General features: G+C 41.2%; 1 protein-coding gene across 3 annotated transcripts in view; it reads right to left on the reverse strand.

The window, feature by feature from the left end:
- MRPL3 (mitochondrial ribosomal protein L3) overlaps window positions 1–16,353 on the reverse strand; it is a 116,557-nt gene extending 100,204 nt beyond the window's left edge. For all 3 annotated transcript variants that reach the window (XR_015145347.1, XR_015145358.1, XM_086350356.1), the window contains exons 1-4: window positions 16,121–16,353; window positions 14,360–14,544; window positions 13,259–13,350; window positions 11,257–11,355 (exon numbers count right to left, since the gene is read on the reverse strand). Coding sequence is in view for 1 of the 3 variants with exons in the window: in XM_086350356.1 (XP_086206482.1) it covers window positions 11,257–11,355; window positions 13,259–13,350; window positions 14,360–14,544; window positions 16,121–16,212 (468 nt within the window). In the remaining 2 variants the exon portion in view is untranslated. The remainder of the gene's footprint in view (window positions 1–11,256; window positions 11,356–13,258; window positions 13,351–14,359; window positions 14,545–16,120) is intronic.
- Between the last annotated feature and the right edge of the window lie 2,787 nt (window positions 16,354–19,140).

Below are 19,140 nucleotides of genomic sequence, written 5' to 3' on the forward strand. Positions count from 1 at the left end.
ACAGAATGAAACAGGGCAAAGGCTAATAGAATTTTGCCAAGAAAATGCACTGGTCATAACAAACACCCTCTTCCAACAACACAAGAGAAGACTCTATACATGGACATCACCAGATGATCAACAACGAAATCAGACTGATTATATTATTTGCAGCCAAAGATGGAGAAGCTCTATACAGTCAGCAAAAACAAGACTGGGAGCTGATTGTGGCTCAGATCATAAAACCCTTATTGCCAAATTCCGATTTAAATTGAAGAAAGTGGGGAAAAGCACTAGACCATTCAGGTATGACCTAAATCAAATCCCTTATGATTATACAGTGGAAGTGAGAAATAGATTTAAGGGACTAGATCTGATAAGACACAGTGCCTGATGAATTACGGACGGAGGTTCACGTCATTGTACAGGAGACAGAAAGCAAGACCATCCCCAAGAAAAAGAACTGAAAAACAGCAAAATGGCTGTCTGAGGAGGCCTTACAAATAGCTGTGAAAAGAAGAGAAGCAAAAAGCAAAGGAGAAAAGGAAAGATACAAGCATCTGAATGCAGAGTTCCAAAGAATAGCAAGGAGAGATAAGAAAGCCTTCCTCAGCGATCAATGCAAAGAAATAGAGGAAAACAACAGAATAGGAAACAGTAGAGATCTCTTCAAGAAAATTAGAGATGCCAAGGGAACATTTCATGCAAAGATGGGCTCAATAAAGGACAGAAATGGTAGAGACCTGACAGAAGCAGAAGATATTAAGAGGTGGGAAGAATACACAGAAACTGTACAAAAAAGATCTTCACGATCCAGATAATCACGATGGTGTGATCACTCACCTAGAGCTAGACATCCTGGAGTGTGAAGTCAAGTGGGCCTTAGGAAGCATCACTACGAAGAAAGCTAGTGGAAGTGATGGAATTCCAGTTGAGCCATTTCAAATCCTAAAAGATGATGCTGTGAAAGTGCTGCACTCAATATGCCAGCAAATGTGGAAAACTCAGCAGTGGCCACAGGACTGGAAAAGGTCAGTTTTCATTCCGATTCCAAAGAAAGGCAATGCCAAAGAATGCTCAAACTACCGCACAATTGCACTCATCTCACATGCCAGCAAAGTAATGCTCAAAATTCTCCAAGCCAGGCTTCAGCAATACGTGAATCATGAACTTCCAGATGTTCAAGCTGGTTTTAGAAAAGGCAGAGGAACCAGAGATCAAATTGCCAACATCCGCTGGATCATGGAAAAAGCAAGAGAGTTCCAGAAAAACATCTATCTCTGCTTATTGACTATGCCAAAGCCTTTGACTGCATGGATCACAATAAACTGTGGAAAATTCTGAAAGAGATGGGAACACCAGATCACATGACTTGCCTCTTGACAAATCTGCATGGAGGTCAGGAAGCAACAGTTAGAGCTGGACATGGAACAACAGACTGGTTCCAAATAGGAAAAGGAGTACGTCAAGGCTGTATATTGTCACCCTCCTTATCTAACTTATATGCAGAGTACATCATGAGAAATGCTGGGTTGGATGAAGCATAAGCTGGAATCAAGATTGCTGGGAGAAATACCAGTAACCTCCGATATGCAGATGACACCGCCCTTATAGTAGAAAGTAAAGACGAACTAAAGAGCTTCTTGATGAAAGTGAAAGAAGAGAGTGAAAAAGCTGGCTTAAAGCTCAACCAACATTCAGAAAACTAAGATCATGGAATCTGGTCCCATCATTTCATGGCAAATAGATGGGGAAACAGTGGCTGATTTTTTTTCTGTGCTCCAAATTCACTGCAGATGGTGATTGCAGCCATGAAATTAAAAGACGCTTACTCCTTGGAAGGAAAGTTATGACCAACCTAGACAGCATATGAAATTGCAGAGACATTACTTTGCCAACAAAGGTTCGTCTGGTCAAGGCTATGGTTTTTCCTGTGGTCATGTATGGATGTGAGTTGGACTGTGAAGAAAGCTGAGCACTTAAGAATTGATGATTTTGAACTGTGGTGTTGGAGAAGACTCTTGCGATTCCCTTTGACTGCAGGGAGATCCAACCAGTCCATTCTAAAGGAGATCAGTCCTGGGTGTTCACTGGAAAGACTGATGTTGAAGCTGAAACTCCAATACTTTGGCCACCTGATGCAAAGAACTGACTCATTTGAAAAGCCCGTGATGCTGAGGAAGATTGAAGGTGGGAGGAAAAGGGGACGACAGAGGATGAGATGGTTGGATGGCATCACTGACTCAATGGACATGAGTTTGGGTAAACTCCAGGAGTTGGTGATGGACAGGGAGGCCTGGTGTGCTGCAGTCCAAGGGGTTGCAAAGAGTCCGACACAACTGAGCAACTGAACTGAATTGAACTGAACCCGAGGCAATGGAAAGATTCAATGTAATCTCTATCAAAATACCTATGGCTCTGTTCACAGACCCAAAACAGAAATCCTAAAATTTATACGGAAATACAAAAAACCCAGAATAGACAAAACAGTTTTTAGAAAGAACAACAAAGCTGGAGGTATCATGCTCCCTGATTTTAAACTCTATACAAAGCTATGGTAATCAAAGCAATGAAGTACTGGCACAAAAACAGACATATAGATCAACAGAGCAGGATAGAGAGCCCAGAAATAAGCCCACAGTTAAATGGTCAACTAATCTATGACAAAAGAGGCGAGAAAATACAAAGGGGAAAAGACAGCCTCTTCAACAAATGGTGTTGGGAAAACTGGACAGCTACTTGTAAAAGAATCAAACTGGATCACTTTCTCATATCATATCCAAAAATAAACTCAAAATGAATGAAAGACTTAAACGTAAGAGCTGAAACCAGAAAACTCCAAGAAAGCATAGGTAGCATGATCTTTATCCTCAGGCAAGGGAAACAAAAACAAAAATAATAAATGGGACTACATCAAACTAAAGTTTTTGTACAGTGAAGAAAACTATTAACAAGACAAAAAGACCACCCTCTGAATGGGAGAAGATATTTGTAAAAGATAAATCTGATAAGGGGTCAACATTCAAAATTTCAAATAATTTATACAATAGCAAAAGAAACCCAACAACCTGCTTAACAAATTAACAGTAGACATGAACAGTCATTTTTTCAAAGACCTACAGATGACCAAAAGACACATGAGAAGACACACACAAAAAAATGTACACATTACTTATCAGTTCAGTTTAGTTCAGTCGTTCAGTTGTACCCGACTCTTTGCAACCCCATGAATCGCAGCATGCCAGGTTTCCCTGTCCATCACCAACTCCCAGAGTTTACCCAAACTCATGTCCATCAAGTCGGTGATGCCATCCAGCCATCTCATCCTCTGTCATCCCCTTCTCCTCCTACCTTCAATCTTTCCCAGCATCAGGGTCTTTTCCAATCAGTCAACTCTTCGCATGAGGTGGCCAAAATATTGGAGTTTCAGCTTCAGCATCAGTCCTTCCAATGAACACCCAGGACTGGTCTCCTTTAGGATGGACTGGTTGGATCTCCTTGCAGTCCAAGGGACTCTCAAGAGTCTTCTCCAACACCACACTTCAAAAGCATCAATTCTTCTGCGCTCAGCTTTCTTCACAGTCCAACTCTCATATCCATACATGACCACTGGAAAAACCATAGCCTTGACTAGACGGACCTTTGTTGGCAAAGTAACGTCTCTGCTTTTGAATATGCTATCTAGGTTGGTCATAACTTTCCTTCCAAGGAGTAAGCGTCTTTTAATTTCATGGCTGCAATCACCATCTGCAGTGATTTTGGAGCCCCCAAAAATAAAGTCTGACACTGTTTCCACTGTTTACCCATCTATTTGCCATGAAGTGATGGGACCAGATGCCACGATCTTAGTTTTCTGAATGTTGAGCTTTAAGCCAACTTTTTCACTCTCCTCTTCAGGGAACTGCAAATAAAACTACAAGAAGATATTGTCTCCCCCTGTCAGAATGGCTAGTATCAAAAAGACAAAAAATAACACGTTCTGTAGAGGATGTGGAGAAAAGGGAACCCGCATGCACTGTTGATGGGAACATAAACTGGTGCAGCCACTATGGAAAACAACATGGAGGTTCCCCAAAAATTAAAAATAGAAACACCATATTATTTAAGTTACTCTATTTCTGGGTATTCTTCTAAAGAAAACAAAAACACTCATAGGAAAAGATATATGCATGTCTATTTTCACCACAGCATTATTTACAATAGCTAAGATATGAAAGCAACCTAAGTGTCTGTCAACAGATGAATGGATAAGGAAGATGTTTGTGTACACATGCACACATGTACACACACACACACACACAAACACATACAAAATGGAATATTACTCAGCCATGAAAAAAATACAATCTTGCCATTTGCAACAACATGGATGGGTCTAGAGGATATTATGCAAAGTGAAGTAAGTCAGATGAAGAAAGACAAATACCATATGATTTCACTTATACGCAGAATCTAAAAAACAAATGAATGGAAGGTAACAAAACAGAAGCAGACTCATAGATACAGAGAACAAACAGGTGGTTGCCAGATGGGAGGGGCTGGGGGGATGAATGAAATAGTGAGGGCAGTTAAGAGGTAAACTTCCAGTTACAAAATAAATGAGTCTTGAGGATGAATATAGTAGCACGGAGAATATAGTCAACAATATTGTAGTAAGTTTGAATGGCCATGGATGGTAACTATACTGATCATGGGAATCATTTTGTAATGTACAGAAATACTGAATCACTATGTTGCATATCTGTAACTAACAGTGTTTTAGATCAATTTAATTTCAATAAAACATCTAAAAATGTGGATACTTAAAATTATTTCCCTGATGGATCAGATTCAAATTTATTGAATTTTAGAACAGAATTTCAATTTTATATTTGACCTTCACGTATTCTACTTGGCAATTTAAAAAACATATTTTATTAATATCAGTTTTTAAGTATTCCAGGAGGCTTATGAGAAAAATCTTGTGCTTTTTTTAGTAATACAAAATGGACAAGATAAACATCTTGTCTAAGTAACTCTAGACTGAGACATAAGGAGGACAAAGGTAATACATACTTCCTGATTATCTTCCAATTTCACTAAAGTTGAATAATTTTTTTCTTTTAAATAAAAATATCATAAAACTAATCATGCATCTGTCCTGAGAAAAACCAAATGTTCAAGCTGAGCTGAAGTCAACAGTAGTGTTACAGGGGTTTTTTCCTAACTTCCAAATAAATGATTTCAAAAGGCAATTTAAAAGACTGACAGCAGTGTCACACTTGGATAATCCCATCTACAAGGTTGCATTTTTCTCTCCCTCTTCAAAGTTCTCTTCAATTATCCTTCTCACAATGAAAATGCTTCTCTGCTCCAAATATGAATTGATTTAATCAACTTGTAAGGCACTTGAACTTCCTTGTTCAAAAATATTATGTACCACATCAGTTTTTATTTATAATATGGTACACAAATAGCAAAAGCCAAGTAGTCTAATTTCTTGGAGGCATAAATTCTTTACAGATTAAGAAAAATAACATTCCAGCCTTACTATAAATAAAACTGATTCAATCAAATCATTGTAAAATGCTACACTATTTAATATTCATAGATCTCTCTCTCTCTCAGACCCTCCAAAATCAATCTACTTGCAGTTTCACTGAGGGTTACAATGTGCAAATGAAAGTTTGAAGTTTGTATACATTGAATTTCAAAAATCTTTCTTTGTGAACCAAAATGCTTTACTTCTAAAGAATTCTAGAACTTCATTTTCACATCCTATTCTGACAAAAGGTCATTCAAAGACAAACTTGTTTCTTAATATTGCAATACATGACCTCTGGACCTAGAAAATTAATATCTTAAAGAATAAATGGGCCTCTGAAGCACTTCCTATACCACGGTAGTGAATAGTTTAAAAAATTCATGTCAGTTATGCGGTTAAAATTCACCACAGTATTAAGAATCAGCATCCAAATCAGCATCCTGCTGTGCTATACATTCACTGCTGAGATAAAACTTAAGGTATGAAGACCAGTCTCAAGTACAAAAGTAGAAATAAAAGTACTAACATTTCTCTAATAGTTTAGTTATTAAGATTTAATCAATAAGACTGTCTTCATCATTAAGGAAAATAAATAAATTGAGCTGGCAAGTAGGAGGGGAACTTTTGTTTTTTGTTAAAAACCAAAGTATTTGAGAATCAATGTGAAACTTCTAGAACTGGGAGGGAATACAGAGACCATCAAGTCCAATTGCTTATTTTGGTGGATAAGAAAATGGATGTTCTGAAAGGTGGAGTGAAGGAGCTAATGGCAGCCACAGAAACAGAACTCAGCTCTTCTGATGCCATGCCCACTCATTTCCCACTGTCTCACAGTCCTGAGGAAGTAATGTTCACAAATCTGCTACAGCAGAATGGATTACCCCAACATGACACCTGATTTACAAATATGAAGGCTAAAGAGCCAGAAATTTATAAAATTGGTAATGAAATAAAGATGACAGTGCCAGTCCTAACAAAAACACAGAAATATAATCAATTAGAAAACAGTGGTATCTAGCAAAGTAAAGAATTGCTCATATGATTCACAGGAGGTCTGGCAAATACTTACACTTAAAAATTCAAACATTTGACATTTTTTAAAAGTTTCCAAAAATATCACATTGTACTTTTAACTACCTTATCTGAACCCATAATTATTAGTCAATAAACTGTCAAGAGTAGCAGATATTACTATGAAGTCTTAATGAAAAATAAGCTAAACATACTACCATAATATGCAAAAATAAGTCCTATAATACTTATGAGACAGGCCTATTAAACCATAGGACTTCAACCATTGCCAATTTACTGATCAGTATATGCCATGTGGCGCTAGTGGTAAAGAATCCACCTGCCAATACAAGAGACATAAGAGATTCTATTCCTGGGTCTGGGAGATTTCCTGGAAGAGTCATGACAACCCACTCCCAGTATTCTTGCCTGAGAATCCCCATGGACAGAGGACCCTGATGGGCTATAGTCCATGGGGTCACAAAGAGTCGAACACGACTGAAGTGACTTAGCACACATACCCCACTACCTATAGGACAGTTCCACCTGCCTTTTCTGTAAACTCTTTACATCTTTCCTCCAAAGCAATCCGTTCCTTGTCTCTGTCCCAGGTCACAGCATCAGCACTGACCTGCTGGGTCCTGTCCCACCAGCTCATCCTCACCTGGTCTTTTATAATGCTTGCCTCTCCCAAGCCCAGGGCAACTGCTCCAGCGCAAAAGACTTTAATCAACTCTCCCAGAGGGCTCACCCCTTAAAAGTCCTCCCAGCATGGGGGATTTTATAATTTAGTTAACTATGATAACAATATGACTACAGTTCAGTTCAGTCGCTCAGTCATGTCCAACCCTTTGCGACCCCATGGACTGCAGCACACCAGGCCTCCCTGTTCATCACCAGCTCCTGGAGTTTACTCAAACTCATGTCCATTGAGTCGGTGATGCCATCCAACCATCTTATCCTCTGTCAGCCCCTTCTCCTCTGGCCTTCAATCTTTCCCAGCATCAGGGTCTTTTCAAATGAGTCAGTTCTTCACATCAGGTGGCCAAAGTACTGGAGTTTCAGCTTCAGCATCAGTCCTTCCAATGAATATTCAGGACTGATTTCCTTTAGGATGGACTGGTTGGATCTCCTTGCAGTCCAAGGGACTCTCAAGAGTCTTCTCCACCACAGTTCAAAAGTATCAATTCTTCAGCACTCAGCTTTTATAGTCCAACTCTCACATCCATACATGACTACTGGAAAAACCATAGCTTTGACTAATCTGACTACTGCACTGGTTAAAGTAGTGAGTAGTAATGGCTCTGTCTGCAATGCAAGAAACTCAGGTTCTGTCCCTGAGTTGGGAAGATCCCCTGGAAAAGGGAATCACAACCCACGCCCGTATTCTTGCCTGAAGGATAGAGGAGCCTGGCATGCTACAGTCCATGAAGTTACAAAGAGTCAACAAGCTTGAGCAACTAACACTTTCTTTCACTTTCTGGTTAAAGAATTCAGAAACTCTAAACTCCATCCTGACAGCCCCACCTTTCACACCTTTATCACACTCTCCCACTAGCCCCACCACACATTAAGATCCAGACACACTGTCCTCCTCCCAGGCAGCAATCCTCCTCCACAGGTCTGCTTCTGTAAAGCCCACTCCCCCTGGCATACTTTTAACACCCGCCCTTCTTTCTGGTCTCCTCCCTGCGAAACCTAAGATTTCCACAAGCAGAACTGGCCAGTGTGCCTGCTGCAATTTATAGTACCGTATTGAGATGGCTGATTTATTAGTCCGCCTTCCCTGTATGTTTCCAAAGGGTGGATATCAAGAGACAATTAAGAAAGTAAGGCTTTTGGAGTCTGACTGTCTACCTCTTATTAGTGGGTGTCCCTGAGGGAGTTACTTATCCTTATTAGAGTCTGAAAAAGTTCATTGGTTAATAAATGTAAAAGACTTATGCCTATATTATCAGCATGTAACAAGTGCTGAAAAGTTAACTATGGGGCTTCCCTGGTAGCTCAGTGGTAAAGAATCCTCCTGCCAATGCAGGAGACAAGGGTTTGATCCCTGATCCAGGAAGATCCCATATGCCAATGAGCAACTAAGCCCATGGGCCACAACTACTGAGCCTGCAATCCAGAGCCCGGGAGCCACAACTACTAAAGACCATGCACCCCAGGGCCCATGCTCGGCAGCAAGAGAAACCACTGCAATGAGAAGCCTGCGCACCGCAACTAGAGAAAAGCCTGCACAGCCGCGAAGACCCAGCACAGCCAGAAATAAATAAATTAAATAATTCAAAAAAAAAAAAAGAAAATTAAAACTTTTAAATAAAAAATTAACTATCACAAGGAAATAAAAGGTAAACGATAAACACTTGCTAATTTTGACAGCTGCATAGCACAGGTTATCTCCTAATTTCCATTCATGCTCACTTCATAAACAATTTATAATAAAAAAATATTAATCTAGAGACAAGCAATGTTTTAGTAAACATAAAGATATTTCAGCAGCCATTAGTGAAAATCATCACCATTTCTTAAAAGGTATTCTCTGCTTTTAGTTATCCAAAAAAACTCCAAAATACTAATTGTGCAGATGTTCTCACATTTAAACTACAAACTCAGCATTCTACTTGGGAATTGTTGTTGTTGTTCAGTCGCTCAGTTGTGTCTGACTCTTTTGTGATCCCATGGATTGCAGCACACCAAGCTTCCCTGTCCTTCACCATCTTGCAAAGCTTGCTCAAACTCATGTCCACTGAATTGGTGATGCCATCCAACCATCTTATCCTCTGTTGTCCCCTTCCCCTCCTGTCTTCAATCTTTCCCAGCATCAGTCTTTTCCAATGAGTCAGCTCTTTGCATCAGGTGGTCAAATACTGTTGCTTCAGCTCTAGCATCAGTCCTTCCAATGAGTATTCAGGGTTGATTTCCCTTAAGATTGACTGGTTTGATCTCCTTGCTGTCCAAGGGACTCTCAGGAGTCTTCTCCAGACCACAGTTTGAAGGCATAAATTCTCTGGTGCTGTCTTCTTTATGGTCCAGCTCTCACAACCTCATGTGACCACTGGAAAGACTATAGCCTTGATATACTAATCTTTGTCAGCACAGTAATGTTTTGGCTTTTCAGCACATTGTCTAGATTTGTCATAGTTTTCCTGCCAAGAAGCAAACATCTTCTGATTTCATGGCTGCAGTCACCATCCACAGTGATTTTAGAGCCCAAGAAGAGGAAATCTGCCACTACTTCCACTTTTCCCCCTTCTATTTACCATGAAGTAATGGGGCTGATGCCAAGATATTAGTGTGTTTTTTTCCTAATATTTAGTTTAAGCCTGATCTTTCACTCTCCTGCTTCACCCTCATCAAGAGGCTCTTTAGTTCCTTTTCACTTTCTGCCATTAGAGTGGTATCATCTGCATATCTGAGGTTGTTGATGTTTCTCCTGCCTGTCTTGATTCCAGCTTGTAACTCATTCAGCCCTGCATTTCTCATGGTGTGCTCAGTGTATAAGTTAAATGAACAGGGTGACAGCAGACAGCACTGTCATACTCCTTTCTCAATCCTGAGCCAATCAGTTGTTCCATACAGGATTCTAACTGTTGCTTCTGACCTGCATACAGATTTCTCAGGAGACAGGTAAGATGGTCTAGTATTCCCATCTCTTTAAGAGCTTTCCACAGTTTGTTATGATCCACACAGTCAAAGGCTTTAGCGAAGTTAATGAAACAGAGTAGATGTTTTTCTGGAATTCCCTTGCTTTCTCTATGATTAAGCAAATGTTGGCAATTTGATTTCTGGTTCCCCTGCCTTTTCTAAACCCAGCCTGGACGTCTGGAAGTTCTTGGTTCGCATAATGCTAAAGCCTAGCAAGCAAGATTTTAAGCATGACCTTACTAGCATGGGAGACAAGTGGAAATGTTGGATGGTTAGAATATTCTTTAGTACTTTAGTACTAAAAATGTTTAGTACCAAACATGCTTTAGTCCCATCTCTTCTTGGGAACTGGGGTGAGGACTGACCTTTTCCAGTCCTGTGACCATTGCTAGGTCTTCCAGATTTGCTGACATATTCAGTGCAACACTTTGATGGCATCATCTTTTAGAATTTTGAATAGCTCTACTGGAATTCTATTGCATCCACTAGCTTTATTCACAGCAGTGCTTCCTAAGGCCCACTGGACTTCACACTCCAGAATGCCTAGCTCTGGGTAACATGAACCAGTTATTCAGTTCATTAAGATATTTTTTGTACAGTCCTTCCGTGTGTTCTTTCCATCTCTTCTTGATCTCTTTAGCATCTACTAGATCTCTACCACTTCTGTCCTTTATTGTGCCCATCTTTGGGTTAAATATTCCCTTGGCATTTCCAATTTTCCAGAAGAGAGCTTTAGTCTTTCTCCTTCTGTTTTTTCCTCTATTTTTATATACTGTTCATCGAAGAAGGCCTTCTTGTCTCTCCTTGGCTTCTCTGTCTATGGAATTCTCCAGGCAAGAATACTGGCGTGGGTTGCCATTCCCTTCTCCAGGGGATCTTCCCAACCCAGGAACTAAATCTAGGTTTCCTGCATCTCAGGCAGATTCTTTACCACCAGGGATGCCCCTCTATCAGACTGTCTTCCCCCAAATCCACAGTTTACCTCCAGGACAAGTTTATGACTATGGGATAGCCTCAAAACTTAATTCAGAATTTCAAAGAATTCAGATCTAAAGCTAATGAAATGCAGTATTCTAGGAATGAAAATGCATCCTTACATGGAAACGTGACACAGTTTTTCCTCCTACAGTCAGGGCTGCCATTTTTCCATTATGATTTTCCTTCGGAGTATATTTTAGGACATGACAGTCTTGTACCTAAAAAACAAAACACACACACACACAAAATCAATGTGCTGGAATACATGTTAATATTACATACCAGCCACACTGAGTCCCTAAGACGGTTAACAATTCTCTAAAGTTTCTGATCTCATCATCCCTCTAAAACCAATCACAATCTAAAAAAGCCATTAACCACAGTACATAATGTGCATAAAACAAAAATATACAACAAAATGGAGTATTTACAAAGAAAATATGCATATAACCGCTACCCACATCAAAAATCCCCCAAACCTCTGTGTCTCTTCCCAATCCCCACCTCACACCCATTCCTCCCTGTCCTTTTTACGCTTTGAGCAGTGGTTCTCAAAGTGTGGTCCCTAGACAAGCTGCATCAGCATCCCCTGGGAACTGTGTGAAAATGCAGGGTCTCAGGCCCCTGCCAGAACCTACTAAAACAGAACCTGTGTTTTCTGAGCTCCCCAGGTGATTCTGAGGTACAGAAAAGTTTGAGAAGCACTGCGCTTCAAATAAATAACCATCCCTCTTGACACTGTGGTAATCATTTATTTAACTTTTCATTATAATTACTACCTTTGAAAGCACTGCTTAATCCTGTAGTTTAGTGCTATCATGTAAGTTTCAACATGAAACTTCATGTAAGTGGAGTCAGACCACATAGACTCCTCCAGATTTTCCTGCTTTTGCTCAAGATTCTATTGGTAAGGTTCACCCACACTGCTTTTTGCAGCTCCATTCTGTGCATTTTCACTGCCACCCAGCACTTTATCATGTAAATATGCCATGATTTCTTTATCCATTTTACCATGATGGAAACATGAGTTATTTCTATTTTTGGAGTATTAAGAGTAATGTTGCTATAACTCATCTGTTTGAGTTTTCTAGCAACACTCAGGAGTGAAACTGGAAGACCACAGGTTCACCTACCTCAACTTTCCCTAATGCTATTTCCTGAAGTAGTTGTTCCAAGTTACAATCCCACCCATCATTCTGAAAGTTCCCAAAGTTCTGTAGAGTTCTAGAAACTACTGATATAATTCTTTCCTTGATCATTCAGAGTCAGTAAAAACTTACTAAGGGCTTGCAGGCCACCTGTGCCTGACAGTACCGGAAGCACTTCCACGTATGGGCTCTCACTTTAATCTCCATCGCTTGCCTAATCACTTGTCCAAGGCTTAACTCCAAAGATGAAGTGAGCTGTTTAAAGTGATCTGGAGAATGATGGTCTCAACTTACCAGTGATTTTTATAATACTGATAAAGGCAGCAACAGCTAATGTTGGACATTGAACACTGTTTTAAATTTAAGTGCCTGACATTTATCATCTTGTGCAAGCCTCACAGTAACCCTTTGAGGGAGGTCATAGTGATTTCTCCTGAAGAATAAAATCCTATCTTTTACAGATGAGGCAGTGCTTCAAAGAACACAGCTAGGAAATGGTATAACCGAGATATGAGATATTCAGGTTCCAGGGCCTACATTCTTAACCAGTAACCTTGTTTCAGACAACAAAATGCTTCTTTTCCAGGTAAGTGTTATACTCTGAGTTAGTAAAGAGATCAAAATTACAACTTGGAGTTGAAAGAACTGCATAGATGAAAATAAGATGGGACTGAGACTTTTTTCTGACTGTGAGTTAAACTAGTAGATCTGTAAGAAGTTAGGTTCCAATTTTTTTTTTTTTTTAATTTATTGCTCCAGTTATCCCAATACCGCTATCAAGAAAGCCACCACTCAGGCATGAGTAAGAACATTCACTGACATCCTCAGAAGCCTCTTTCACAGAATTTATGCTCCATTCTACCTCTTCTTCACATGTTTCAGGATACAAATATTGTCTATTGCACAACAGGTTTGTACAAATAGATCTCAGCACACACAACAGATTTGCTATTATTTTCTATTTCTTTCTCACCTGAAGTAATGTGACCACATGCTTCTTACCATCTTTGGTCCATAATGGCATCATGCCTAGCTTCAGTGCAACAAGGCCCACTCTAGAGGAACCTGGCAATTAAAGACAAATCAGTATTCACACAGTTTTTTCCAACATTTGTCAACTTGATACTATAGGATTTCCTAAATTTTGGTTTCATATAAGGAATAGGCAGATAACAAACATGCTGATATATCCATAGAGTAAACTACAACTGTTCCTTTCAGATGTAAGTGCCTTCAACCATGCCTGACATAGTATTACTCAATAAATCTCGGTAAAATAAAAAAATATAAGAGAACTATACAAAATAAAGAAAAGAGTTAAAGTGGTATATTCTAGTATTTAGAACAGTGGTAATTAATAGAAAGCATGAAGAATCCACCTTTATGCCTTGCTTTCCTACTATCAATTCATATCCAACCTCATTAATCAGGAAATATCTACTATTCAAACTCTAAGAAGTTAGCTGAAGTTACAGAGATGACCTAAGTGGTTTTGTGGCTAAAAAATGTTAGCATCTACCATGGCACTCAGTTTGTTGTATAAATTGATGAAGTTGCTCCACTGAGATGTCTAGTCATTAAACAATTTGACAGCCACAATAGCCCCCAGTCAAAGACAACACCCTCAGCAGGAAAGGTGTTATGCTTTTTGCTCTGGCCAAAGATGGATGTAGCACTCTGTCTGGTACTAAGAGCTGATTGTGGGCTTATGCTTGGCAGGCATTGAGTGCAACACCTCAAATGCAAATCTCTGAGTGATACATTTTAGTTCACTGCACTCCTCCAGCTTTTCTTTTCTATTTTTTATCTGAAGAAAGTAAAAAGAAAACATTTGCAGAATGATTCTCTTTTCACCTACTATGCAGTTTCTTAAGGAAGTTTTGATGATCATCAGACAGTCACTAACAGTAGACTAGGATGCTGGAAATATACTTGCAACCCAAACCACAATGAAACAGACACCATTATGTCATGAAACAGATATGACAAATTTATCTAGAAGTCACTATGACTTTAAATGTGCCAGTCAGACAGTAATCAGGCAATGAGAACACAACATACACAAAATAACCACCTGGTTCCCAAGGATGTATAGGCCACGGCTCATCTTTCAGAGGACAGAGTTTACTTGCTAATTGGGCTTTATTTTCATCAGAGACCAATTGCTTAACAAAGGAAACATTCTCTTCAGAAAGATGTTCATCCCACCAAGTACCACTCTTGCCATGGAGACTTCTGACCAAAACGCAGATGTCTGTTCTGCAAAAATAGAGAACAAAGTACAATTCAAAAGGTTCCCCATTTAATGTACAGGAGGTTACATCAGCTGGAAAGTATAGTCAGGGCCTTAGAGAAAGGTGTGCATCCTGTTCAGTTTTTTTTCACTGACATTCCTCATGAAAATAACGGGGCTCATATTTTAACCGTTAATCCTGGAGAAAAAGTTCTCCCTTTCTCCTCTGGGATAAACAGATTTCCAATAGGGTAGTCCTATGTAGCGGAGAAGGCAATGGCACCCCACTCCAGTACTTTTGCCTGGAAAATCCCATGGATGGAGGAGCCTGGTAGGCTGCAATCCATGGGATCGCTAAGAGTTGGACGCGACTGAGTGACTTCACTTTCACTTTTCACTTTCATGCATTGGAGAGGGAGATGGCAACCCACTCCAGTGTTCTTGCCTGGAGAATCCCAGGGACGGGGGAGCCTGGTGGCTGCCGTCTATGTGGTCGCAGAGTTGGACACGACTGAAGTGACTTAGCATAGCATAGCATAGTCCTATGTAGACAAGAGAAGTCACAGGCCCATTTGAGCATGTACCGTAACAGTTTACATCCAGTAGAGGTGACAGAATGTGGGCTTACTGATTATTTTTCTTATAAACTCACCTCTTATCTGTAATGACATGGCCTAGGCTCAGAATGGTGAAAAAAATGGAGTGTGCAAATTCTAAAAATCCATAAAAGACCTGACCTCTACTAGCTGAACACACAACAAAGACTTTAGGGGACAGAGGTCAGGAAAGAGGCGTGTAATTCTTGAGAGGAGGGTCAGAAAGAAGGAAAGCTTTCTGAGGTCTATCTCTTTTGTAGACAGGAAGATACAGCCAGGCTAGAGTCTCAATTCTGCACTTCTTAGTTAAGTGACCTTGGGCAAATCGCTTGTCTCTAAGACTCTTTTATCTGTAAAACTGAATAATGATAGGACGGAATAATGGTGGTGTCTGTGCTGCTGCTGCTGCTGCTAAGTCGCTTCAGTCGTGTCCGACTCTGTGCGACCCCATAGACGGCAGCCCACCAGGCTCCCCCCATCCCTGGGATTCTCCAGGCAAGAACACTGGAGTGGGTTGCCATTTCCTTTTCCAATGCATGAAAGTGAAAAGTGAAAGTGAAGTCGCTCAGTCGTGTCCGACTCCTAGCGACCCCATGGACTACAGCCTACCAGGCTCCTCCGTCCATGGGATTTTCCAGGCAAGAGTACTGGAGTGGGGTGCCATTGCCTTCTCCGGTGGTGTCTGTAAAACGCATGATAACAGCTCTCATGAGGCTAAATGAACTAAGGTGTCTAATGTTTCTAAAACAACATTTATTATAAACACTCACTAATTGGAAGATAATATTATTGCGGTTGGTACTTCTTGCTGCTAGTCGCCGGCTTATCAGCTTTGAAAACAAAAAACCTATCCCTTCAACCCTTCAAAGGGCACGTCCTTTGAGTAGTGATTCTTAACTCTTCAGGCCTGCACGGAGCTCCCTCCTACCCTGGGCCGGGCCTAGCCACAGCCCGCGGCCGCGAGTGCAAGGATCACCCCCAACGCTCGTCTCTCCCCAGCACCCACCTGTTTCCCGAGCCCAGGGCAGTACCCAGGCCACCCGTGCCGCGGTCCAGCACCCGGGCGCCGGCCCAAGCCAGCAGCCTCCAACCAGGCATGGTGAGGCCGGGAGAGCGCAGCCCCTTCACCCTCGGGCGCCCTGCCGCTCGGCTTAGCTTTCAGGGCGCCGCAGCGACCGTATCCCAGTCCTCTGAACCGTCCGGAGCTGTCCCGCAGCCTCCCTCACTGCCTTCCCGGACGAAAAAGAACTGCCAGAGCCATTTCCGGTCCGCTCGCAAAGCGCGCCGGTGCTGGGATCGGCTCCAAGAACTAGAGTTCCGCCTTCGGAATAGTCCTAACTTTGGCTCTGAGTAGGTTGGGGTGGTTGGAGAAGGAAATGGTAACCCACTCCAGTGTTCTTTCCTGGAGAATCCCATGGACGGAGAAGCCTGGTAGGCTGCAGTCCACGGGGTCGCACAGAGTCGGACACTACTGAAGCGACTTAGCAGCAGCAGCAGCAGCAGGGTGGGGTGGGTAGGATCTGGCTCTCCATGGATGGGAAAAAGAACTTGACTCTTGGAATTTAAGAGAATGAGACAAACTAGGGACAGGCTTCTTAAGGAAGCGAAGTCACTTCTAAGTAGTGCCTGTTGTGGGCCCCTCATTGTACTAAGCAGCTCTTGATATTCTTATATTGGGTTATGTTCAAAACATCCCTGAAAAAAGGTCGTTACTTTTATATTACAAATGAAGGAATACACACAGTGCTGGGTCCAAAACAGATGGAAGAATTGGTACTAAAATGGGACTGACATGTGCTAGTAGACTATGGCCAAGTTGATGTGGTGTGACTTTCCAGGGGTGGATCATAAAAGGTATTGCTAGTGTGTCTTGGGCTCTTGGATGGCTCTGTATGAGGGAAGCCAGCAGTCTTGTCCTGAAGGCACTCAAACATCCCCGTGGAGGGGCCCATGTGGAGAGGGACCATCTTTCCAACTAGGAATTAACCACTTAGGAAGGGATTCCTCTGGTTCCAGGCAACATTTCCAATGACTGCAATCATGAAAGACTGAGCCTGAACCACCCAGCTAAGAAACTCATGAGTTCCTGACCAGGAGAAACTCCTGGAGAGAGAAACGATTACTAAATTATTTTGCGCAATCATTTATTCCTAATATACTTTGCTGTTGCTGCTGCTGCTAAGTCGCTTCAGTCGTGTCCGACTCTTTGTGACCCCATGGACTGCAGCCTACCAGGCTCCTCTGTCCATGGGCTTTTCCAGGCAAGAGTACTGGAGTGGAGTGCCATTGCCTTCTCCGTTAGGTACAAATAAACCCTTGTCCTTGGTTCCAGAGTCAGCCTAATCACCATGTGTGATCTTGGGTATTCATTCTATTACTTTGTTTCCTTCTTTGTCAGATGAGTGCTTGTAGAAATTCAGAAATAGAAAGACTTAAGCTATTTCAAGACCCTCTTTTATCTGAGATATGGCTATGCTGGCTTAAAAAGTCCAGGCCATGGTCAATTCCTGATAACTACTTGGACTGTTCTATAGAGATAAAAATTAGAAAACAAAGGATGGTCTCAAAATCTTTGTTTGCTCATGCTAGCCTGGCTTCCCAGTTATTTGAGAATAGCCCTTTACTGAGAAAGCATATCTTGAGGTATGCTGTATGCAAGCAGCTAGAAATAAAAAGACTTGCCTACAAGTGCCGATGGCTAGCATTTCTTGAGCATATAATATGGGATGAATATTGTGGAAGCCCTGGAAATCTCAGTCAGAGACTACCAGGAGCATACTTGAATTCATAAATTTAAGTTTCATTAGCTTCCTGCAGCAAGAGAGAGCATACACCTACAAATGAGTCATAATATTTGGACTTACCCTGAGTGGCGTGAAGGAAACAGACTTCTTTTGAAATGGATACTGTTCAGCAAAAGTTCAGCATTTGGGCATCACAGTAATTTTGTTGGAGGTAAGAAGGACAGCATGAAACTAGGGATAATGATGGTGAGGGAGCAGATCTGTTTTGAGGATAAGATTTTTTGAAGAAAGAACTGTTTTGTAACTGGAGTGTGGCCTTGGGTGTGATCTGTTAGAAGTATTGTGTTGACGTTGCATTACAAATTAAACACTGAAGTCTGATTCCTAACAGAATTCATGTTCACTCTTTGGTGTATTTCCTCATTTGATCTTTATAATAACCCCATAGGATAATACTATAATTATCTCCATTTTACAGTTTAGAAAATAAACACAGGGACACTACATGACTTAAGTTCTTCTGACTAGTTAGGGCCAAGGTTTAAATCTCAGCAGTGTGATCACAGAGCCTGTGCTCCCAGCCATTCTGTTTCTTTGATTCTCTAAGACAAGTATGTTATTACCCTTGCATTGGAATTCCTATATTGCTGAGAGGAAAATTGGTAAGTGATCATATCACACATAGCAGTCTGTGAGGCCTGAGGAGGCAGCCAGTCAGTCTAACCTTTGCCCCTAGTGCCAGAATTCTCCTAGTCCGTGATGGCAACCTTGAACGAAGAAATCCTTAGCAGACACCATTGCTAAACCGAATCAAAGCAAAACATGCTCTGTCTTCTGTCACGTATTTCCTGATTGACTGGGTCAATCAGCTGGGTCTGGGAAGTATTGTCTTAATTTAATCACTACAGTGTACTTCTAATTGACAAGAACCAATCCAATTCTTGAGGGACCTAGCCAGGGCTTCTCTAGGGCACTGATCTCCAGCTTCACAGTACCATGGGCCTGGGACCCTGTTACCATTTTGCCTCTCTGGGACTTCTATTTCTCACTGGAAAAAAAGATAACCCTGTTATCTTCTTTTAGTGTTTTGTTGTTGTTGTTCAGTCACTAAGCCATGTCTGACTCCTCGTGACCTAATGCCAGCCTCCTCTGTCCTCCACTATCTCCCAGAGTTTGCTTCAATTCATGTCTATTGAGTCGGTGATGCTGTCTAACCATCTTATCCTCTGCCACCCCTTCACCTTTTGCCTTCAATCTTTCCAGGCATCAGGGTCTTTTCCAA

This window comes from Bos grunniens, chromosome 1 (genome assembly GCF_055505025.1).
Source record: "Bos grunniens cultivar Pamir isolate PY7600 chromosome 1, Bosgru_T2T1.0, whole genome shotgun sequence".
Taxonomy (NCBI): domain Eukaryota; kingdom Metazoa; phylum Chordata; class Mammalia; order Artiodactyla; family Bovidae; genus Bos; species Bos grunniens.